Source organism: Electrona antarctica, assembly GCF_951216825.1.
Source record: "Electrona antarctica genome assembly, chromosome: 11".
NCBI classification, from domain to species: domain Eukaryota; kingdom Metazoa; phylum Chordata; class Actinopteri; order Myctophiformes; family Myctophidae; genus Electrona; species Electrona antarctica.
The window spans coordinates 2,830,890-2,856,490 of NC_136792.1; the positions used below are offsets into that span (position 1 = coordinate 2,830,890).

General features: G+C 43.8%; 1 protein-coding gene and 1 long non-coding RNA gene across 6 annotated transcripts in view; one reads left to right on the forward strand and one right to left on the reverse strand.

Annotated features, from left to right (window-relative positions):
* Nucleotides 1-9,481, forward strand: part of LOC306931818 (TRPM8 channel-associated factor homolog) — a 33,475-nt gene extending 23,994 nt beyond the window's left edge. For all 5 annotated transcript variants that reach the window (XM_079513428.1, XM_079513431.1, XM_079513432.1 and 2 more), the window contains 5 exons: nucleotides 1,783-1,993; nucleotides 4,314-4,550; nucleotides 5,820-6,043; nucleotides 7,511-7,624; nucleotides 8,750-9,481. In XM_079513428.1, coding sequence (XP_079369554.1) covers nucleotides 1,783-1,993; nucleotides 4,314-4,550; nucleotides 5,820-6,043; nucleotides 7,511-7,624; nucleotides 8,750-8,983 — 1,020 coding nt within the window. In that variant the 3' untranslated portion in view covers nucleotides 8,984-9,481. The remainder of the gene's footprint in view (nucleotides 1-1,782; nucleotides 1,994-4,313; nucleotides 4,551-5,819; nucleotides 6,044-7,510; nucleotides 7,625-8,749) is intronic.
* A 1,423-nt stretch (nucleotides 9,482-10,904) lies between these two features.
* Nucleotides 10,905-25,393, reverse strand: LOC306931828. Its single transcript, XR_013791074.1, has 3 exons — nucleotides 25,275-25,393; nucleotides 15,587-15,729; nucleotides 10,905-12,783 (listed from the first exon to the last, which is right to left on the reverse strand). It is a non-coding gene; the product is annotated as an uncharacterized lncRNA (long non-coding RNA).
* Nucleotides 25,394-25,601: the final 208 nt, after the last annotated feature.

Consider the following 25,601-nt stretch of genomic DNA (forward strand, 5'->3'; position numbering starts at 1 on the left):
GTCCACAACCATTCTTTTAACCCTAGAACACTAAACATACGTGTGTCAACAAATCCCTGATCACAACACCAGAGGGACCGAGTTCAACAAACACATGCAACCCAGATTCGGCTCAAACAAGGGATTCAATTTATGTCGCTCCGATGCCACTAAAATCTTGAATGCCCTATACCAACAGCCATTGAGAAATGTGAATCCCTAGACTCCTTCAAAACCGCTCTCAAAGAGCACTTACGGCCTCCCTTTTTTTCTCCATACTGTTTTTTTCCCCTTTTGTACTTTCTTTAACTGTTATATGATGATTTCTTTTTTTCTTCATATAAGTGTATATTTTAGATTAACATTTTTAATCTAATTAATTAGAAGCTTTGTGATTAATTAATCTTGATTAATCACATTTTAATCGCATATCAATATTCAACCCGAGAACAGTGATAAACCTTTTTTTTCAAATGTTTTTTGGTATCCCAGTGAATCAATGAATAGTGACTACAGGATACCACTCATTTTCAACATTTTACTGTCATTAATATACCTTAGAGCTGTTGTGTGGAAATAATAAAGTCACCCCATTCTGTGTTGCCTAGAACTGGAGGTCTGACAAAAATCAGTAACAGTAACAAGTACAGTACATCTCAGTGACATCACAAAGCTGTACTTCATATTGTTACTGTTTTTTGTCAGACCTCCAGTTCTAGGCAACACAAAATGGGGTGACTTTTTATTATTTCCTGTTTTCCACACAACTCCATAGAAAAATGTTGAAAATGAGAGGTATTCCCCTTTAAGCAATACAACTTTTTTTTCCAACAGATAAACAAGTGCAGCAAGTGCCTATATAAAGTGTCTATGAATACTCAAATGTGCTTTACATGGTGGGGCATGAGAAAACCATTAAAAACAACTTTATTAGGGGGGAAACACTTAGACAAAGGAATAAAATAAAAAATGGTGGCATGAACTAGCTGGGGAGTGCATTTCACATGGGGTTGGGGCAGACCATTGTCTGACCACGGACTTTCACACTTGTTGCTTCAGTATGTTTCGCATTGAGGACAGCTTGACAGCTTTGTGCTGTGGTGAAATCTCCGCGAGCCTCTACTCTGCGAGACATGCTAAACTGAAGCAGCTAGCATGGAAGCTAGCGTTGGTCATATGGCTTTATGGATCCTTTCCCTCTGACATTGCACACAACCATGCTGCTATCCACGCGTCCATCCGATAGCTTTTAAATCTAAATGTCCCATCCACGGAGCAAAAGCGATATAAGCGGCTTCTTCATTCGATTCGTTTGGGTGTTGTATGTTGTTGTTGTCTGACGGAGCTGTAGTGTAGAGTGAACTGGTCTGGACTGCTGCTGCTGCGAGGGGGCTGCTCCTCCCCCTGCAGCCTGCAAGCCGTGCAAGGCATGCAGCAGCCTAATGAGCCTAATGAGCCTATTCAGTACTAGAAATGCGCCCAATGAGAAACGTTCCGCCGTGAAAAAAAAGGTGTGATTAAATGCGTTAATTTTTTTAACGCGTACATTTTTCTGTAGTTAATTAATCTCAATTAACGTGTTAAAGTCCCGGCCCTAGTATATTTGTAAGTCTTCAAATGTTCTGATGAATTGAAAATGCAGGACCCTGATGTAAACAAGTCTTAGTTAGTGCTTTTTTATGGTTTCAGCCTCGTAGCAGTATTTGTATTCACTTGTGCTTTTGTTTGAAATGCACCCATTCTACAGTATGTGAATACAGATTTCAATCAATCAATCAATCAATTAATGAATCAATAAATCAGGTACAGGTGGGCTGCCAGACGGACCATCTCAACGCAGACGAGCTGAAGAGGGCGCCGTGCGTCCACGAGCACTTCCCCGTCGCCGCGGAGATGGTGCAGGTGTGGAACCTGTGGGGCGGGCTCATCTACCTGGTGGCTCCGCCCCACACGCAGCTGCAGGGGTCGGAGGTCACCGTGCAAATGGCCGTGCCTGCTCCCTACTACAAGCATGGTGTGTGTGTGTGTGCGTGTGTGTGTGTATTTTTGTACCCTTTTTGATTTAGTCAATTATAAAACATATTCTTAATTATTCACTTAATCACAAAATAAATCAATAGACTAATCCTTAAAGGACCACTTCACCACGTGTCCACCTACCTTCATATAATTGGTCCTCACTAATGTTCATGATAAAATGTCACAATTTTGTTCTACTCAGTCTACGACCTGGCTAAGATATGTATGAGAGAATATCTGAACTGTCCTTGGTTAATATGACCCCCGCGAACAACTTAGGAACAACTTGTGAAATATTCTCTATCCGGGGCGAAATACCCCAAAATGACCATGCCATGCCCTTTTAGAAATAATCGCTACTTAAAACATGGCTCTATCTTTTAAACCGTTACAGATGTTCTGAGATGCTCAAAATGTTCAGAATACTCATGTTTGAATTCCCAATAGACCATATGCACACGGTGGTCATCTTGCCATAATTTAATGTCAGGGTGGTAACTACTGTATACCTGCAATTTGCCATTAAATGGTAAATGGTGCATTTATATAGCGCCTTTATCCAAGGTGCTTTACATAGTGCATTACATTCACCCATTCACACACACATTCATACACCGATTGCGGCAGAAGCCATGCAAGGTACCAACCAGCACATCGGGAGCAATTTGGGGTTCAGTGTCTTGCCCAAGGACACTTCGACATGTAGACAGGAGGAGCCGGGATTCGAACCGCCGACCCATGGATCATTGGACGACCTGCTCTACCTCCTGAGCCACAGTCGCCCCATTGACAGCCCATACATCCAAACAGACAAAGTCCTATCTAATTGTATTAAATTACGTCAAACTCACCAACATTGCAGCTGTACGAAAAACTTCAATTATCCTCTTTCTATCTGCAAAGTGTTTGTTTCATAAAAGTCCACCGTAGAAAAGTAGCCTTGGGCCCAGGCGGTGGCGTAACCGTCTGGGCACCCGACTGGCAATCCAGTCGCAGTGTGCCGCGGGTTCGACTCCCGAGCCCGACACGGCCTTTACTGCATGTCTTCCCCCATCTCTCTCCCGTTTCCTGTCAGCCTACTGTCTGTCCCTTCAAAAACCAATAAAAGGCGTAAGCCGCAAAAAACATATCTTAAAAAAAAAAAAGAAAAGTAGCCTCGGAAACCCAGAAAAAAAGTCTGGGTCCGAGTCCACTTCAATTCGGCATAGAGTAGCGCAAACATCGCTCACTCTCTGCTGATTTCTGATCGTCTGCACCTTTGTTAAATTGACACACACACGCACACATGTACACACACACACACACTCCTCTCTCTCTCTGTCGCTCTAAGTAATTAGTCTCATGGCGCGCAGCTGCGCATAGTTTAATAAATTAAAAATATTTATGAAAATTGTTGCTGCGATATTTCTTGAGATATCTTGCTCAGTTAATCAGTAAATTATATTCCCAATTGTGTGAAACAGCTCTCAAAGTCACACCTTTAGCACATACTATAAATATACACTATCAAACGGTGGGTACAGGCTTTAGTTTAGACATACTATTGGTTCGACTGTCATTAGACCGACAACCTACCGCAAACCTTAAACTAACCCTAACCGCAAACCTTAACCTAACCCTAACCGCAAGCACGGGAGCAGCGCATGTTGGACCGCATGTCCGACCGGTGTTTCTGCATGTCGGTCCGTTGGTGTGACTAATCTGCATGTGCATCCCTCTACGAATGTGTAATATTACAAAACCCACTATGGTTAGGACGCCCCTCGGGCGTCTCCCTAGGGAGGTCCTCGATGCACGTCCCACTGGGAGGAGACCCCGGGGCATCTGGTTAGGATGCTTCTCGGGCGTCTCCCTAGGGAGGTCCTCGACACACGTCCCACTGGGAGGAGACCCCGGGGCATCTGGTTAGGATGCCTCTCGGGCGTCTCCCTATGGAGGTCCTCTAGGCAAGTCCCACTGGGAGTAGACCCCGGGGCAGACCAAGGTGCAGTTGGAGGAAACACATCGACTCACTGGCCTTGGAACGTCTCGGGATCCCCCAGGAGGAAGTCACTAATGTTGCCCTGGAGAGGGAAGTCTGGAGCTCTATGGTGGAGCTGTTGCCCCCGCGACCCGACTACGGCTAAGCGGTTGAAGATGGATGGATGGTTCTGTTTATAGAGAGCTGGGCATACAGCCTTCTGTCAAATACGTGATGCTTTTTGTATTTTATTTTTAGTAGCCAATACTTGGTTCTCCCAATTTAGTCGTTATGGCAATATTTTTAAGGACATTTAAAATCATTGAATGCCTCTAAAAATGCCTTTTCTCTCCAGGTGTGACGACACCGGCCGAATGGTCGTTGCTGTGCACGGCCCCCTCCCCCTGGGCGGAGCTAGAGTTTGACAACATCATCCTGACCGTGGCGTCGCACAACGTCCGGAAGCTGGAGCGTCCCGACGAGCTGGCGGCGCTCTGGAATGACATCATGAGGGGCGTCGCTGACCTGGCCGCCATCCCACACAAGTTCCCACGCAAAGAGCGCTTTGTGGCGGACGTGCAGATCTCTGCAGGTCAGAAAAACCTAAATATTTTAGTGTTGTAGTCGAGCCCAACTATAAAGCGAGCCCAAGTCAAGTCCGGGGGGGGGGGGGTGGGGGTTGTGCGCTCAAGTCAAGACTGAGTGTGGGAGGGGGTCGACATACACCAACAGCTGCACATAGGAGGGGCTATCGCCCCTCAACAATGAGAAGGCAACGGGACTTTTTCTCTGGAGCCCGTTCTCGTGTAAAAGTGGCCTGAGGCTCATTAGGTCCACTGGCAGAGCCTGACCAGAGCCTTTTGTGGCGGTTCTGGACAACCGGGTATTGGACCGTTTCTTTGGGAGGGAGGATCCTCAGATGATTAGCTTAATGTGAAAACATTGTTTTCAACAGTGAACACATCAACATACAGTGTCAGTTTACACAGTTTACTCTGGATTAAGAGCGTCTGCTAAATGCCTAAATTGTAAATTGTAAATTGTACACAGGGTATCTGCACATTTATAAAGTTACAATTTAACACACTGACTCCCTCTAGTGGTCATATAGGTACCTCAGCGCCATGCTTCACATCAACTGTTTATGAGCCCCGCTTCCGTGTGTGTCACACAGAGACCAATGAGGAAAGATTACATTCCTATTGATAATGAATGGAGAATTTTCATCATCTGTGTCTGAGCAAATCGGCTTTTTTTGCCCCTGCACAAAGTTTAAATTCTCATTGACAATGAATGGAGAATGTACGTCATTATGTGGACGAGCAAATCGACATGTTACGTCACGATGATGTACGATGATAAGAGCGCCCCTCACTTCACACAGGTGTGATTATTTTTCCTGTGTCTAATGTTGAATCAGTTCAGAGGTTCTACTGAACTATTTGGTTCAGGACCTAAACGTTCACATTATTATACTAAAACCAAGTGTGTCCGTGTGTTGTGTCCATATAAATAATAATAATAATGAATTGCATTTTTATAGCGCTTTACAATGGTTCATTCATTCATACATTGGGAGGTGAAGCGGCGAACAGTCGACGCCAGCGTCCTCACTTCCCACATTCACACACCAATGGTGGCAAGCTTACACCGACCGACTCATTGGAGGCGATGTAGGGTTCAGTGTCTTGCCCAAGGACAACGGGATTTGAACCGCCGACCCAGGGATCATTGGACGACCTGCTCTACCTCCTGAGCCACAGCCGCCCCAAATATGTGGCGGCTGTGCATCATGTGTCCATCATGTCCATCATGTGTCCATATGTCCATATGTCCATCATGTGTCCATATGTCCATGCAGGGTGGATGCACGCAGGCTACCCCATCATGATGCACTCCGCCTCTGCAGCCGAGGTGGTCAACGCGAAGGCCATGAGGCGCTCCGGCCTGTGGGGCGCCATCCACGAGTTGGGCCACAACCAGCAGAGAGGATTCTGGGAGTTCCCCCCAAACACCACGGAGTGCACTTGCAACCTGTGGTCCGTGTACGTGCACGAGGAGGTGCTGGGGATCGACAGGGGAAAGGTGGGTTATACACGCCAAGCTGCTTTGAGCCAAACACTATGCCATACGAGGAGGTGCTGGGGATCGACAGGGGAAAGGTGGGTTATACACGAGGAGGTGCTGGGGATCGACAGGGGAAAGGTGGGTTATACACGAGGAGGTGCTGGGGATCGACAGGGGAAAGGTGGGTTATACACGAGGAGGTGCTGGGGATCGACAGGGGAAAGGTGGGTTATACACGAGGAGGTGCTGGGGATCGACAGGGGAAAGGTGGGTTATACACGAGGAGGTGCTGGGGATCGACAGGGGAAAGGTGGGTTATACACGAGGAGGTGCTGGGGATCGACAGGGGAAAGGTGGGTTATACACTAGGAGGTGCTGGGGATAGACAGGGGAAAGGTGGGTTATACACGAGGAGGTGCTGGGGATCGACAGGGGAAAGGTGGGTTATACACTAGGAGGTGCTGGGGATCGACAGGGGAAAGGTGGGTTATACATGAGGAGGTGCTGGGGATCGACAGGGGAAAGGTGGGTTATACACGAGGAGGTGCTGGGGATCGACAGGGGAAAGGTGGGTTATACACGAGGAGGTGCTGGGGATCGACAGGGGAAAGGTGGGTTATACACGAGGAGGTGCTGGGGATCGACAGGGGAAAGGTGGGTTATACACGAGGAGGTGCTTGGGATCGACAGGGGAAAGGTGGGTTATACACGAGGAGGTGCTGGGGATCGACAGGGGAAAGGTGGGTTATACACGCCAAGCTGCTTTGAGCCAAACACTATGCCATGTGTAGAGCGTCTCAGTCCCGCCCCCTCGAGAGAGACCCAGAAAATAATTCCCCGTTCATTTTCCTCATAGACTTTTCAAAAAGTATTTATTTAAAGAATACTTAAAAAGAAGAAAAAAACTGCAGGTTACAACACTTTATTTGTTGTTTTTCTTCTTTGTAATTATTTGTTTGGTCCAAAGTATTGTGTTTGTTGTCATGATTTGTCACAACACGAGTTGGCTTTTACGACGCTTTAAATAAATACTTTTAGGAAAATGCATTGGGAATGATTTCCTGGGCCTGGCATCGTCATGAAAGGGGGCGGGACTAGACCTGATGTTGATTCTAAAAGAAGGCCTTCTGGCCCAGGCCGGCCTAGCGGTCCAGGCACCTAGGCTGCTAATCCAGCCTTACAGCGTGTGGCGAGTTCGACTCCCGATCCCGGCAACCTATGACGCGTGGCACTCCCTATCTCTCTCTCTCTCTCTCTCCCCCCTTTCCTGTCAGCTTACTGTACACACTATACTATCAAATACAGCCATAAAAAGCCCCCAAAAGAAAGAAAAGAAAACACCTAAATCCTGACCTAAATTTTCTGGATTATTTTTTTACAAAAACAATCTATCTGCCTGTGATTGTCTATCAATCAATACATCTGGAAAATAAACAATACATTAATAATAATAATAATAATAATAATGAAATGCGCCCCCTACAGGCACACCCCAACATGACCAAGGAGGCGCGCAGGGGGAGAGCACAGTCCTACATCAAGGGAGGCAGGAAGCTCAGCGGCTGGCACATGTGGGTCGCCCTGGAGACGTACATGCAGGTGAGATATACTGTACAATGTACAGCACATGTGGGTCGCCCTGGAGACGTACATGCAGGTGAGATATACGGTACAATGTACACATGTGGGTCGCCCTGGAGACGTACATGCAGGTGAGATATACTGTACAATGTACACATGTGGGTCGCCCTGGAGACGTACATGCAGGTGAGATATACTGTACAATGTACACATGTGGGTCGCCCTGGAGACGTACATGCAGGTGAGATATACTGTACAATGTACACATGTGGGTCGCCCTGGAGACGTACATGCAGGTGAGATATACTGTACAATGTACAATGTACATGCAGGTGAGATAGATACTGTACATCAGGGGTGAGCAACTTTGATGATGGAGAGGGCCACTATATTTCCACACTCACTCCAGGGAGGCCACATTGCACATTACTGTCGTATAGCAAAAATAGCCGATCTACAAGTTCAAACCGCGTCGCACCGCGACGCGTTTTGAGCTTGTAGACCAGCTATTTTTGCTATTATTTGAATTGAAATTCTGAAAAAGAATTGGCAATTCTTTTTTTTTATTGGAATTGGTTATTATTATGAACTAAATCCAAACACATTGGACATACAAAAGTGGGTCATGTTTGGAATTGTAACAGCTGAAATCAATAATATCTCAGTATTCTGATATTAACCTGAGGGCCGCATTAAGTGAAGGTGGGGGCCGCATGTGGCCCCCGGGCTGCCAGTTGCCCATGTATGCTGTACATGCATATATGCGTGCATGAGTACAACATACGTACGCATAATACACTAATTCACAAAACACACATAATAATTACATTCATTGAACCTCTATTTCAATTCTCTGACAGATCATTGAGAGAGAGACCCTCATTTACAATGACACCCTTTCAGTTACCTATAAACCTGGCTGACACACACTCGCACACCCACTAACATAAAGTCCAGTTCAGTTTTTATTTATTTGAAAATATGCATTGTGTGTGTGTGTGTGTGTGTGTGTGTGTGTGTGTGTGTGTGTGTGTTGAAATGTACTGTTGTACTGCAAACTGTTAATCAATCAATCAATCAAAACATGGCGACTGTGATACAACGAGTGAACATGCATCTCCTCCCCCTCTCCTCTCTGCGTAGCTCCAGGACCGGTTCGGCTGGGCCTCCTTTAAGAAGGTGTTCTCTGCGTACCACGCCATGAGCAACGTTCCTGGTAACAAGGAGGGCAAAATGAACCTGTACGCCACCACCTTCTCCCAGGCCGTAGAGCACAACCTGTGTGGCTTCTTCAAGGCCTGGGGCTGGCCCATAGAGGCCGCCACTGAGCAAAAACTGTCCAGCCTGCCTGCCTGGAGTGACCACCCCATGGTCTAGCTAGCAGGGCCGTGCAGAGAGCACTGAGGGGGCAGGGGCTCAAACCCCATGAAAGGGCACATGTGTGTGCGCGCGCGTAGTGCGTGCCTGGTGTGCTGCCCCGTGGGAGGTTAGGGTGAGGGTTTGAGATTGAGAGGTTGTGAATCTAATGCTGATTGATTGGCCAAAAGTTTCAGAAAGCGACCTAAAGGTTGAAGTGACTTGTCAAGGGGAGATGAATTATTTGGTGGAAGGGAATGTAACATATTGTCAATAAGAGTATATTTATACATTATAATATGCTACCTGTACTGTATGTAAAATATGATCTGTCATAATAATTCACACTATGCATATTCAGTCATAAGGTATCTGCACAGAGAGAATGATAAACAGTGGTAGACTATTGATTATCAACGTTATGACCAACATTTTGTCGAAGTGCAACATGTTTTAATCAATTTGAATTAACTTATGACCAAAATAATTAACACAAATAAAGCCCTATTCAAGCTCGCTTTTGAGGTTGTAGATCTGCTTGTCTTTTTTATTTTATTTTTTTGACATTCTGTCTATGATGATCGGGACACATCTGCTAAATAATTGTCTTGTAAAATTGGTTGTAAAAGAAAAAAACGCTATAAGGGCCAAACTGATAACTGGTTTAGGCTGTAGATGGTTCTACTGTACTTTGTCTTTCCAAATCAGTGTGAGAATGAAAAATAAGAGAGATTACAGTTTAGGCAATTGGTACCGGTTGAAAAATGGGTTACACAATAGGATAAAAACAAAAAATCACACTTGTGTGAAGTGAGTGAAGTTTTATACAAATAAAATAAAGTTTTATTTTCCATGCTCAGCCAATCAGCTGAGCACATTCTGTGCTAATGCACACAAACACAAAGCTGTGCATATAATAACAATGCACAGCTTGTCAAACAGGCTGTCCAATAATAATTGACAGATGTCGAATAATCATTTTTGCTAATGGTCTGATTGTGGCATCCCTAGTAAACAGTAATATAGTGTAATTTCATGATGGAAAAAGACAACTCTGTTAACCCATTTTGACCTGAGGACGATTCTACATGCCTTCTAAATCCTGACAGTTTTCTGAAAAACCCATATTTCTGATTCAGTCGTTTTCAAACATTTTCATGTCAAATACCCCCAAAACTAGATGTATTTGGCCGTCGACCCCCATCTGAAAATATGTTGTTCCAAAGATTTGAGTTAAAAACTTGCTCTGAAAGAATATATATTCAAAGATTTCAAGCACATTTTCGTGAATTTTCAAAAATAGCAGACCTACAAGCTCATAGCGTGCCACTCGGTGGCGCGCTATGAGCTTGTAGATCTGCTATTTTTAGCTAAAGTATAACAATGCTTAAAACACCAACAGGGGTTCCCGGCGCGCCCAAAATGGGTTAATGTTTGTTTGTTAATGGGGATTTAATGTTTGTGTAAGACGGAAATCTACACTAATGGCTGAATATAGGAGCGGCTAGCCCCCTCAAAAATATATCGTCTGGAAACTGTCTTTGACATTCATTAAATAACTGACATTGCTTTCGGGTGACGTTCTTTATTGAGAATTCTGACAACGTTTGGATCTATTTGATCTTCATCAGGTCATGTGATCTATTTGATCTTCATCAGGTCATGTGATCTATTTGATCTTCATCAGGTCATGTGATCTATTTGATCTTCATCAGGTCATGTGAACATACACAAAGGTTTGTACTTTTATAAAAAGGGAGTGCCCCCATTATTATCCAATCAAAACACCACATTTTGGTTGGTCTGTTCAGAAATGTCAGTGCACATCATTTTAAAAACAAATGTGAGGTTCCCATTTATTGTGTCAACAGGAATCACAGCAACGTCTGTAAATGCATAATTTACGCCGTCATGTAGCCTGCACGACGGCGTGCCGCAGGTTCGACTCCCGATCCCGAAGGCCTTTGCCGCGTTTCACTCCCCATCTCTCTCCCCGTTTCCTGTCAGTCAAATGTAACAAATGTAACTCAGGACACCGGAGGCTCGCGGTGATTTCACCACAGCACAAAGCTGTCAAGCTGTCTTCGATGCGAAGCAGCAAGCGTGGAAGTCCGTCAGACAATGGACTGCCCCAACCCCATGTGAAATGCACCCCCCAGCTAGTTCATTATTGCATTTAGCTCCCCTCTTGTCTTTTTAAACATGTAACCAAAACGTTTTCACCCGTGCCACCCTACTTTCACAGCGCAACCACCCGTCTCGGCCCCTTACCACCGTGGTCGGGTCAGTTTATAGCTTGCCCAGTTTAACTTCGAAGAGAGGGGCGAAAAACAGCAAAAGATAGCCTACTTTGGCAGCCCTCGTGCATGCAAATTTCTGTTAGTAGCAAACTACAGCATGTAAGCCGCCTTTATTTTAAATTGTCCCCCATTTGCACGTCGGCAAAACCGTTGACACCTCGGTCGGAGATGCGCTGACACCCCCCGTCAATCATTTAACCCATGCTACGCGCCGCCTCCCCTTATTATATAGCGAGCGGCCCAAGACGTCAGCTGCTACGGCTATACCCGATAACATGCTCGACAAGCCAAAAGCTTATTGATACTCAGGTCTCGATAAATGCGGAACCGGGTTTGTAATGGACCCGATTTTCGGGCTCCATCCTTAGTCATGTTGTGTCCTCGTGTGTTCTTTAAGAGTGCTACCATGAGAGAAACGTTGTTCACAAACAGTACAAGAAAAGGGCTTTTCCCCTGTATGAGTCCTCATGTGTACTTTTAGAGTACGATTTTGCTTAAAACTTTGTTCACAAACGGTACAAATAAATGGCTTTTCGTCTGTATGAGTCCTCATATGTGATTTTAGAGCATCAGTTCGACTAAAACTTTGTTCACAAACTGTACAAGAAAACAGCTTTTCACCTGTATGCGTCCTCATGTGTATTTTTAGACTACCCATTTGACCAAAGCCTTTACCACAAACTATACACGCATAGGGCTTTTCACATGTATGAGTCCTCATGTGTGTTTTTAGACTATTAATTAGACTAAAACTTTGTTTACACTCAGTACAAGCAAAGGGCTTTTCCCCTGTATGAGACCTCATGTGTGATATTAGATGGTCATTTCTACTGAAACTATGTTCACAAACTGTACAAGCAAAGGGTTTCTCGCCTGTATGAGTCCTCATGTGTGATTTTAGATAACCTTTTTGTTTGAAACTTTGCTCACAAACGGCACACGCAAAGGGCCTTTCCCCTGTATGAATCATTGTGTGTCTCTTCATATCTCTCGTTTTATTAAACCTTTTGCCACACACTGTACAACTAAAACTGTTCTTCCCTGTGACACTCCTCATGGAGTCAGTTTGTTTGGATGATTTCAGGTCCTGGGACAGCTTGTGGCTCAAAGACAATCTTTGTCCTTCCATATTTTGTACAGTGTGTGATTTCAGGCTGTTTAAAGCTGACTGATCTTCCTTGTTCTCCTCGCTCTCGCCACTGTCTTCAGTGTCAGATTCCGAACAGTGTGAAGAGAGGAACTGGTCACTAGTTGGTTGTGATGTTCCACAGTCCTCTACATCAGCTTGTGTTTGCATGTGTTGAGTTGAGGTACCGGCTACAGGCCCCGTCACTCTGTTTTCTCCATCATCATCTTCATTTTTCACTGCTAGCAATGTCAGCATTGGCCTATCAACCTCTTCTGGTCTTTGAAGTAGCTCCTCCTCTTTGCTGTGTGGAGGCTCTGGTTCCTCCTGGACCAGACTGGGGCTCCTCGCCTCATCAGAGATAATCTCTTTACACACAGGGAGGTGCAGGACGTCTGTGGAAAGATACGATGAAAGCAAATCATTTTTAATTAACTTTTTCCATTTAGTGTTACCGCCGTTTCGTAGGTGTCATAGTTGATGTAACTTGTGCTGTAAGTAAATACCCCATTTCTAAACCATAGATCTATCATTTGTTTATGATATTTGTGATCGGCTGAAACCATTGCACTTCATCTATACACTAGAGATTTAACAGTTTCAGTGTGGTATTGAAATCAAATGTTTGGATCGTTGTGTACACTATCTGTCCATCATAAATAATCAGTAATACGGTCCGGTTATTTAATAATCATGCGATTGATGTTGATTGATGTTTTTCCCTGTGTACGGAACCCCCTCTAAAATGAGATGCTGCATCTCAAGACCTTTCAATGAAATTCTGAAAAATTCTGATAGAGTGGCTCAGAGCCTCAAGGCTCATACATAGTCTGGATTTTCGGTGGTTAGGTGACCACCGAACTACAACATGACGTCACGAGCCGCAGTGAAGAGCAAACCACCGCCACCGCTCCAGCCCTTCTCTGTTTTTACTCACCACCGCTCAACGTTATTTCAGCTCGGGTGGTCAGCTCACCACCGGAGCGGTGGTCACCTCACCACCGAAAATCCAGACTATGAATAGGCCTTCAGCCTGATGACCTCTAAAGTCTGGTATCGCCCTCGGTCCATATGGATATCCCTTTGGTCGGTTAAGATATTGGACTTTCACGCAGGAGACCCGAGTTCAACTCCCGGGCGTTACAGAAGCATACAATTTGGCACATACTGTATATGTCCCTTGGGTCATCCTAAAGCCCAAACCACAACAATATCTCACCATGCAACTCCTTGCAACCAAACAGTTGCGAGTAGACACATGCAGACACATGTCTTAGGGGCGTCCCTGTTTTTACTACCCACTTACGCACCAGTGAGGGGTGGGAGGGGCTAGCCCACACCGGGCCCGCAGCAGTCAGCACACAGAAGTCAAGGCAGAGGCTGTGTGGAACGTGAAGCACAACGGAGCTGCGCTTATGAGAAACAACACAAATAAAAGCTCTGGCGAAAACAGAAGCCCAACATGAGGATAAAGGAAACATTCAGTCCAAATGTCCAGTTTAATTCACAACTACTACTAGCCTACTTTGGTGTTGAAACTTTGAATTTCTCATACATTTACGCTATGTGGGGATTATCTGACGAGGTTAAACCTTACATAGGCTATATTAAAGCCTACTAAAGCATATTTGCTATTTTAACTAAGACATCATTTACCTCAGAGAATGTTTTCATTCTGGATAAAATCACAACAATAGTCTATGGTCTAATCTAATGGAATAAATGGATTATCAGATGCAGGAGTTTTCACGACTCATCTAACTAACTAGGGCCGTCACCTTGCGCCCCCGTCCCTCCCACCCCTCACTGGTGCAAAAGTGGGTAGTAAAAACGGGGAAGCGTCTTAGGGTTCTTGTTCATCCATAACTCACTTCCTGTTAAAGATGTTTGTGGGCATCCCTTCTAGGATGTTTTATCATGACCCAAGGGACATCTGTACCATAACGATTTGTCAATCTTGTTTAACTACTATTTCAACAGTGTAAGCTCAGAAAACACAACCCATACAGCCCACACAGTCTTGTTCCAGTGGCCAACAAAGCTTGACAGTGTCAGTGATGTAAATAGGTTTTCAATGTAATGGGTCCTGGTCTTTTAGATGAGTCCCAGGGACATTTGATGAGTCCCACTTTATTGTTTATTACTCTTAGTGCTCTTTTTTGTAGTATAATCAGTGAATTTAAAGTACATGTGTAGGTGTTACCCCATACCTCAGAGTACTAGTTCAGGTAGTTCATTTTCAATTTAGTCCTAATTCACTTCCCGTTTAAGATTTATTTGGCACACCTAAAGGACATGTGTACCAAATGTTATGCTTTATGGAGATGCTTTTGGTGTCTTTTGAGTCAACTGTCAACCATTTTGGTGGCCATTTTGAATTGTGTTCATAACTCACTTCCTGTTAAAGATTTTTTTTGGGGACCCCTTCTGGGATGTTTTGGGATGACCCAAGGGACATCTGTACCAAATGTCATGCTTGTATCCACCGTGTAACAATTTGGACGGTATTAACCCCTACTAAAACTGTTTTCAGCCCTTAAATGGTAATTTCACAGCAGTTGCGTCACGATTGTGCCCTGGTTGTGCTTCTACATCCACACTATTACATGTCTACTCATTGGATGGTTCAGTTTTATTTATTTATTATTATTTTTTATTTTTTTCATTTGCAGATATAGGGATTTTTTTGTTTATTGGATCAACATTTTAATTCCAATAAAATAGATAATAGCTCCATTTTCTTGCAATTATAATTTTAGCCTTATGACCGACATCTAGAAATATGAAGAAGAAAGCAAAAGCAAGCAGTCGGTTGAGTAATTCCACGTCATAATGTAACGGGCGCACGGTTCTGGAAGATACAGACTGTAGAAATGAATACCAGCCCCAGCACTCGACATCTAAAACTTTTCTCCCGTGTGCCGGCCCCGCTACAAGGACTTTGGTGTGCGTTAGCTTCTTTGTACATAAAAAGTAGCTCATAACATAAATAATCTACGGTGGATTTTTATGAAACAAACGCTTTGCAGATTGAAAGAGGATAAGCTTGCCCTACAGCTGCAACAAGCAGTGAGCGAAACAAGCAGATTGGAAATTCGATTTGGGTCAATGGGATGCAAATGGAGGGTGTAGCAACTCTAGATTCATCCCGTTATAAAAATAAAGTGTACGATTGTCGGAATTAAGCAATTCACCAACCTTGAGTGTTAGGATGGATGTCAAAATCAACGTCTTGCAGTTTGTTTGGTTTCTCCAGTTGAGTTTCTAGCGTCTCCATCTCTCTCTGGAAAAGGGTGTACATGACCCGAGCGGCCGCACTGAGACGCTCCAACACAAACAGTCTGACATTCACACAACAAACATCAGCACCACGCTCCAAAACACACAATATGTCCTCTCCCACCGACGTCATGTGTTCATTTATCGACCTCCTAACAGACTCTAGTTGACGCATACCTCCTCCATGAGGGCACTGTTTTTCTGGCAAATCTAAGGGAGCAAATATAAGACTTCCGGTGGACGATCTCTTCAAAATAAGAGTACCCTCTAGAGTATTGAAAAAATATTAATTTGCACATTAAAACTACAAATGAAGCATTTAAATGATGCTATATGATGCTATAAGACACACATTATGTTTCTGTGTAAAAATAAGTAATTCAATAACGTAAAAAAGTTATCTAAATGGATAAATGCTATTCACTGGAGTGCATGGACTTTATAAAGTGGACACTGGACAAAAGACGGCTCCGCGAGGCAACTGTTGTGACATATGCACACGTTCAGGGAGATGTCCTCTACCACACCCCACTCTCCACTAAGCGGGAGAGGTGTAAAATTCCAAACAGCAGACCTTCTACTGCTGTCAAATGTCAAAATTGTGCCGTGTCCAGACCCAGAGTGGACACTGGACAAAAGACGGCTCCGCGAGGCAACTGTTGTGACATACGCACGCGTTCAGGGAGATGTCCTCTACCACACCCCACTCTCCGCTAAGCGGGAGAGGTGTAAAATTCCGAGCAGCAGACCTTCTACTGCTGTCAACGGTAAAAAAAAAAGTGCCGTTTCCAGACCCAGAGTGGACACTGGACAAAAGACGGCTCCGCGAGGCAACTGTTGTGACATACGCACGCGTTCAGGGAGATGTCCTCTACCACACCCCACTCTCCGCTAAGCGGGAGAGGTGTAACATTCCGAGCAGCAGACCTTCTACTGCTGTCAACGGTAAAACAAAAGTGCCGTTTCCAGACCCAGAGTGGACACTGGACAAAAGACGGCTCCGCGAGGCAACTGTTGTGACATACGCACACGTTCAGGGAGCACATTTCTGCCGCCCATGTCTCCTTGCTCAATGGGAGCGGAGGCATCCGATCTATGGCTGTGTATACAGGAATATATGTAATTTATGTATGATCACAGACATTCTAGGGCTAGTATAACTATAGACATGGTTCACATGCCGCTCGTACTTCACGAGTGCCATGGCTTAACTTCCGCCTGTTTTACACGATCGCTACATTTACAGAGCAAACGTGTACATAAACATTCAGATTTCAAATTGAAAGTACTCACCACATGTGCCAGTAATTCACTGGTACAGCGATTAGCATTGCTGCATCCCGTGTTGTGTAATAAAAGGCATTTTTATCCGAGCTGTTTTTTTTGCCATTGGCTTTCAACTAGGGGCGACTGTGGCTCAGGAGGTAGAGCAGGTCGTCCAATGATCCATGGGTCGGCGGTTCGAATCCCGGCTCCTCCTGTCTACATGTCGAAGTGTCCTTGGGCAAGACACTGAACCCCAAATTGCTCCCGATGTGCTGGTTGGTACCTTGCATGGCTTCCGCCGCAATCGGTGTATGAATGGGTGAATGTAATGCACAATCTATGTAAAGCGCCTTGGATAAAGGCGCTATATAAATGCACCATTTACCATTGAACTACGCGCCCGCCCGTATAGGTCGGGAGGAGTGTGGCACTGGGTGTGTTCGATATAGGCACGCTGACTGCACTGCCAATACAGACAAATAGGCGAGTGCACTCCCGGTGTGCAACTGTGAATTTCCTAAACGAACCCCGTTTGAGAAAAGTAGTCGGTGCTCGGATAAAAATGCTTTTTATTAAACAACGTGGGATGCAGCAATGCTAATCGCTGTACCAGCAAATTTCTAACACCCGTGGCACATGTGGTGAGGACTTTATATTTGAAATCTGAATGTTTATGTAGGCCTACACGTTTTCCATGTAAATGTAGCGATCGCGTAAAACTGGCTTCAGTTGAGTCATGACATGTGTCTTTTATAATTTCTCCCCTTCAAAGTAAAAGCTCCTCTGCGGTGATTCTGGAACAGTGAATTGTAACTTGTATTTTATTTTGAAAGGCTCAGTGGGAGAGGAAGTGGGGTAGCCTGTTTAAGGTCTCTTGACATGCCTTTTGAGAACAATGTAAAATGTTTGGTGAGGCTGGGAAGGCATACCGTTTTCGACCTTATTTCATACTTAGCCTACTTACTAGCATACTTATATGCACCCCAGGGCCCTCACCATGTGGAGTTAGAGGTTTGGATCCTCGAATGCCTCTACAACATGTTTCAGGGCTAGTATAACTATAGCTCAGGAGGAGGTTGCACCACCTCGCACTAAATTCAAACGTAGCCTAGTAATTGCGTAAATGGCCTTTACGTCAAGACTTATGCATTACTAAAATGTAAGCTGTTGCACCACACAAATTAGTTATAACGTATCTCTAAGTAACAACTAAATATTTACGCAAGCCATGTGGCAGCACTAAGTCCCTAGGAGCAGTCTACTAACTTGTTATCATGGCTGACCGGGTTGATTTCATTGACGCGTTAATTGAATATAACGAAAGACCCCGTCCTCGCCAACGCGTTTTGCGAGACCGACTACACCCGCTTGACATTTATGATGATGTTGACATATTTGCCAGATTCCATTTTAAAAGACACGGCATTATGAAAATAACAGACATGTTGGCTGAAGACATACAGCACAATAGCGACTTGAACGGTGCGCTTCCCCCGAGTCTCCAAGTATGCGTCGCCCTTCGTTACTTTGCAACGGGGTCTATGCAAAACATGGTTGGCGACACAATACAAATACACAAGTCTACGGTATGCAGGGCCGTGCGCAGGGTTGCGCTCGCCCTGTGCACGCGCATTAATGACTTTGTATACATGCCAGAAGAAAGCCAAAAGCTAAATTACATCAGACAAAAGTTCCATGCTGTGTCAGGGTTCCCAGACGTGATTGGCTGTATAGATGGGACTCACGTCAAAATAGCGCCTCCATCAGTGGATGAGAATGCCTACATCAACCGAAAAGGTTTCCACTCACTCAATGTACAAGTGGTTTGTGACGCTGACCTAGTGTTCTTAAACTGTGTGATCAAGTGGCCCGGGGCAAAGCACGACAGTTTCATCCTGAAAACGTTCTAGCCTATGGGAGGAGTTTGAGGCTGGACAGTTTTCTGGGATGCTACTGGGGGACTCCGGCTACCCACTGAGAAAGTGGCTCATGACACCATACTTGAACCCATCCAACAGGGCACAGGAGAAATTCAACTATGCCCACTGCAGCACAAGATCTGCAGTTGAAAGGAGTATAGGAGTGTTGAAGAAGAGATGGGCGTGCTTGCACAAGGGTAAGGGTATAGGAATCATATAGCCTATAGCAAATCAAGTCAGCACACACACATATATATTACACACAGTGTGTGTGGCTTTGTATATTTAATTCTGACCAATATGGCATATTTTAGGCTATAGACACACACACACACACACACACACACACACACATTGTGTGTATGTTCACAAAAGTATTAATTCAGACTAATGTGAAATTCCCCATTTAATGGCATTCTATCTCTGGGACCCCAATTTATATCGTAAAATCAATGTTAATTTAACTCTGACAGTGTACAAATGTAACCAAACGGACCCGTTAGGTTCCATTTGTATACTCTGAGTTAGAGACCCATAAGGGTCCATTTGGTTCCTATCATTTAGCTGGGGGACCCCCTGGAACTCCCTCAAGGACCCCTACTGGGGTCTGGGGACCCCACTTTGGGAACCACTGTTCTATCTAGACTATAGCACTAACCTAGAGTAAAAGCACTCATTATGCAGAATGGGTGCACCCCTGCAGGGGGACCCGTTTCACAAGTTGTATATCTAAAAAATATTTAAAAAATCACACCCGTGTGAACTGAGTGGTGTAAGGTCTTATATAGACTGATCAGCTGTGGTCTGACGTAATGAAATCACACCCGTGTGAACTGGGTGACCATAGCAACCGTGCTCATTTTTTGAGCACAGACAGACACGTAAACTAACAAAGCCAGTTGTAGTTGTGTTTTACACCACTCAAAAATCTTTTGAAAATAGCAGATCAACAAGCTCACGTTTGAAGATCAGCCATTTTCAAATAGGGCTTTTAATAATATCTACAAAGTAACTAAATGTATCAAATAATAGTAGAGTTATAGTTACTTTCCACTACTGTATTTTACCATATAGGGATTGTAATGAAACCTGACAGAGCAGCAGTTGTAGCTGCTGCATGCATAGTGCTGCACAACATGGCGATGCTGTGGAAGATGCCTTTCGAATTCGACGACGAAGAGGATGCTGATGATGAAGTCCCACAAGATGTACCTGACTTTGATGGTCACATGCAAGAGGGTGCTATAGTGAGGCAATATATTACCCAGCAACATTTCATGTAAACCCATCAATAACTCCAACCTCCATTAGCTTTGCTGGATAGCAGAAATGGCGGTCACCATTCACGAGGCATGGCAAACAATTTACTTTTATTTCTTAGAGCGGGCCTCCTTGCTTTGGGTTATTGGACAATGCACCAGAGTGGTGCCCCCCTTATATTTACATCTGTATAAAGATATATTCCAAATGAATTGTTAGGGGTAGTAATTTACAAATGTATAGATCATAATCAATAAACTGTACAGATATTTAAATAATACAATGCATGTACTATAATATTTGTAATATCAAACAATCTTTGCAGTAAACAATCTGATAAATTAAAAAAAATATCAACATCTGATAAATACATATCCAAGTACAATCATCATGGAACTTTTGTCTGGTGTAATTTAGCTTTCTTCTGTCATGTATACAAAGTCATTAATGCGCATGCACAGGGCAGCTGTGCGCAGGGTTGCGCTCGCCCTGTGCACGCACATTAATGCCTGCATACCATAGACTTGTGTAATCGTATTGTGTCGCCAACCATGTTTTGCATAGACCCCGGGAAGCGCACCGTTCAAGTCGCTATTATGCAAATATGTAAAAATCATAAAGTCAGTGAATTAATACTGACAGCAGTCTCACTGCATTGTAACAGTAACACAATTGGGAATATTATAGGCCTACTGTTTGTTGATCCCATTTTTTTTTAAATTACTCTTGCATACAGCCAAGCAAATTAAGTGACATCACTAACTGAACATAAAAGATTAGTGCAGTACGTAGGCAAGTTTACAATTCAACTTCAGAGAAAGAATAACCAGAAGGCTTGAGCTCCTCTTGCAATTTTAGGATTTCAAGTTTTAATTTATTTTTTTCTAAAGACAGCTTCTCTCTCTCTGCTGCTATTTTCAAAGTTTCTTCTTCTATCTTCCCACATTCTAACTTTAAAAGCTTGCAACGCAAGACATCTACATTTTCAGTATCCTCGCTTTGTCGCTTCTGTTTTCTTTTGCCGTCAACAGAGGTACTTCTTGGGGTGACAACAGAGGTAGTTGGGGTGACAACAGAGGTACTTCTTGGGTTGACAACAGAGGTAGTTGGGGTGACAACAGAGGTACTTCTTGGGTTGACAACAGAGGTAGTTGGGGTGACAACAGAGGTACTTCTTGGGTTGACAACAGAGGTAGTTGGGGTCACAACAGAGGTACTTGGGCCTACAGCAGAGGTAATTGGGGCGGCAACAGAGATACTTGGAATGACTGAGACATCTGTTTGTTCCGGGGAGTCTGGGATGTGTTCACCAGTGATCAAACGAAACAGATCATTTGCTGAATCTGGAGTGAAGAGCCGAAGATCTGTGGCCTGCTGACTCTGCTGGCTTTCAGGAACAGTTGCAACTAAGAGAAGAAAAAAACAATAAGAAAAAAATGCATTAGCTAATATGTTGAAACCATAGACTTTAGTTTGCAGTATGCCAGGATGTTTACAATGACAATTAACCCATTCTGGGTGGGAACCCCTTTGTGTTTAAGCATTGTGTTATACTTTAGCTATTGAAAAATAGCAGATCTACAAGCTCATAGCACGGCACCGAGTGCCGCGCTACGAGCTTGTAGATCTGCTATTTTTGAAAAATCGTGAAAATGTGGCGCAAATCTTTGAATATATATTCTTTCAGAGCGAACGTTTTAAACTCAAATCTTTGCCTCTGAGGGGTTCATGGAATAACATATTTTCAGATGGCCAATTACAATTGTTGGGGTCGTTGACATGGAATATTGAGCACCACTGATATAGAAACATAGGTATTTCAGAAAACTGTCATGATTTAGAAGACATTTTTCAAATTTTAATGTCAGGCTGTATAGTGCAGGAAGCAAAACAAACCAACTGCTAATAACAGACTACAATTCAATAGCATGATTTTACCAAGCCAAATTGATATTGATATGGAAATGAAATCTATGATTCTCAGGCCGGCCTAATAATTATACAACTCAAAGCATCAGTAATGACAATTTATTGTTATATAAGCCCACGAGGGGAGGGGGTTCCTGCACTAACGTGTTTGAGTAACAAAATGCTCATTAATATATCATTTCAATTGGATCTTTTCATAAACAAAATTTCCATTTAAATATATTATTCAATTGGATCTTTTATCATACATTAACATTAACTGATTACCTTGGGTTGGTGGTGGAGCTGTGTGTTCGGACCGCTTGGGTGGTGCAGCAACCTTTCTTCCACTCTCTACCCCTCCTCCTGAAACCCCAACTACAATAGCAGAATCTTCTCCTATGATGTCAATGATTATAGTGGAATATGGCCCTGGGTCCGGTTTTGGACCACCACCAGTGGGGAAGTTTGTCGTCCTTGGATAGTCTTCCACTGCTTGGGTTTTAAGATCGCTCCATTTTTTCTTGATCTCTTTTAGCTCTCGTTGTTCACACCCCTTCGCATTTATTGCATCTACTATCTTGTTCCATGCATCGTTTTTTTTCTTATTTGTAACATATGAGTTGAATTTACTTTCAAGAACAGACTGGTTCTCCTTGTAACCCTCGAGCAGTATCATAATCTCATCATGACTGAAGTTCTTCTTTCTGTTGCGCTTCTCTTTCTCTGCCATCTTGGTCTGTGATGAGAAAATGAGATATTAGATATTATGAACCAGACTGCAAAAACTAAATCCACGCGGGTCGGCTGCCCCAAAATTCTATTTATGACACAGAAAACCTTGCGACGCTGTTAACATAGCGCGAGTGGGAAATGTTTTACATTTGGTCAATGCTGCGGTGTAACGGTATAAGACGTTATTGTAATAGTTGTATTCTATAATTCAAGTTAATGGTACTTACCGAAGCTTTTGAAGATGCAGTCAGAAGACGAGACGGCGAGTTGCAGACTAGGGCTGTTCTTTGTTGACAAGATAACGTTTACTTCCTAGTGTAGAAACCGCTCGTTTTCATTGGATCCGGGAGCTATGACATCATTTTATGCGACTATACATTATCTTAGGAACAGTCTATGCACTACTAGTTACGTTATGCCTTAAACAGTCGTGGTGCAACTCAATTTAGTAAGCCACTAGTTACAAACTAACTAGTAGTTACTAAGCCTCTAGTAAGGACTTTACTCCACAACTTAAGACATAACTTACGTTGCTCCCACTAAGGAAAGTAGGCTTTCTAATGACACAACCCGCCTTTGTATTGGTGAGTAGCAAAAACGTTATTTTTATTTACGCTAAAGACGAGAGGCTGGTCTGCATTCATGCGAGCGGCGGAAGTCGAGTTAAGGCCCTTTCCCAATTCCCCCCTTCTCCATGGCCCTTAGCCCTTCCCCTTGCTGATGCGCGTTCACGTGAGGAGGAAGGGTTATCTCAATTCTCTTTGGAGCGAGGGGTAGGGCCGAGGGCAAGGGATTGGATCCCCTTCAAACGAAGGGGATTCGCGACCAGACTTAAAACAGAGGGACATCACAGAGGGCGGAAGGCGGACGAGGTAAGACGCCTTTTCCGTCCTTTATTATGGAACTTATGGAAGAATATGATATATTATTTGAATGTGTTAACAATCTGCATCGCCAAAAATATCGCAATCTCTAGCAAAGGTTAACGTTACCTCACTTGAACTAACGATATGCTACGGCGTTGCATTCATACAACGTTACGGTAACGTTACCCATTCATTTCGCATCGGCGCTTTATTATTTTTGATTTACCGCCGGTGCCCCGGTGGAACAACTCGGATGCAAACTACTATCTTAACTAGCAGGCATCAGTCCGACCCCCCAGACCCCGATATGTCAACATTCTGCAGTTTTGGAGCTCTTAAAAGCCGTGATGAAATAGCCTACTGTACCTATATAACGCTGTTGCTGCATAACGTTGGCTACTCGCTGCAGTGATAGCTGGTATGGTTTTATCATGACCAATGTTATGCTAATCCCCACAAGTTGCAAAAGTTACATAACTAATTAGCAATGGTGTGGTTTCCCCCCCCCCCCCCCCCCAGGCAAACCAGCTATGGAACAGACTGCAAGCTGCTGTACAGCCTGTAAATTGGATGGATGGAGATGAATCACGATTGTCCTAAATGTTGTTGAATTTTAAACATTATCATTCATATTATGTAGCATACCACGACTTCCATGATAGAAAATGACTCTGTTCTTAATGATATTAAAAACAATGAAGACAGTGACCACAGCCCCTTCTTTCTATACTGTAAATTGTTTTTCCTTTTTCTAACCCTGTAGGCTATGATATATAACTGTACCCATTCTATACAAACTGTTGATACAATAATCAATGAATCAGGTACAACTGTTGAGCAGGTGTCAGAATGAGCTATATCTAGCTGAATTACATTCTGGTGGGCTACCAAGATGAGACAAAATTACAATTACAATACATCATCATCTCTTCTCCCAAAATAGCCGATCTACAGCTTATAGCAGTGGTATCCAAAGTGGGTTATGGGGACCCCCATGGGTCCTTGAGAGAGTTCCAGGGGGTCCCCAGCTAAATGATAGTTTGGAACCAAATGGACCCATAAGGGTCCATTTGTACACTCTGAGTTAATTAACATTGATTTCACAATATAAATTGGGGCTCCCAGAGACAGAAATGCCATCAAATGGGGGTCCATGGACTAATGCATGTCACACTGGCGGTCCGTGACACTGCTAGATTCTATGGGGTCCCTGGCATATCTCTTCAAATGGGGGTCTGCGGGCTAATTGTCAATTTGCGGGTCCTTGACATGAAAAAGTTTGGGGACCACTAGCCTGTAGTGAGCTTGCAGATCAGCTATTTTCTGAGAACAGGTTGTATATCAATATATTAATATCTACAAGGGACGTTCAATATTTAGGGACGTTCCAATTCCTAGGGTGATGATTTATCTCCCTACCCCTTGACACTCATTATGTAGGGGCAAGGGGAAGGGGCAAGGGCTGAGGGGTAGGGGCAAGGGATGAGGGGTAGGGTTAAAAAAGGAATTGGGAAAGGGCCTATTAACATAGCTCTAAATGCAACGCATTAGAGCTATGGACCAGAGCTAGTATAACTACTGGTAAATGTAGTTCCGTCCAGCTAGCTTGATGCTACTTGTTGTAGCTAAGCTGGTGTTGTTCAGTCTACTAACCTGTAGTGTGTAGATCGATGTCCATATCAAAATTAATGTCCAGGAGTTTGTTTTGTGTCTCCAGCAGAGTTTCTAGTGTCTCCATCTCTCTCTGGAAGAGGTTGACCATGAACTCTCCCACCGCGCTGAGGCACTCCAACACAAACACTCTGACGCTAAGCTCCACACTACAAACATCAGCAGCGCCACGCTGTTTGTCCACAACAAACAATATATATATTATATTATATAATATATAATATATATAAGTTTAATTTGTGATATATTAAATGTAGTGATCACTGATCATGAATGCAATCCATTGAACATTTCAGCCCTTTGTGTCCA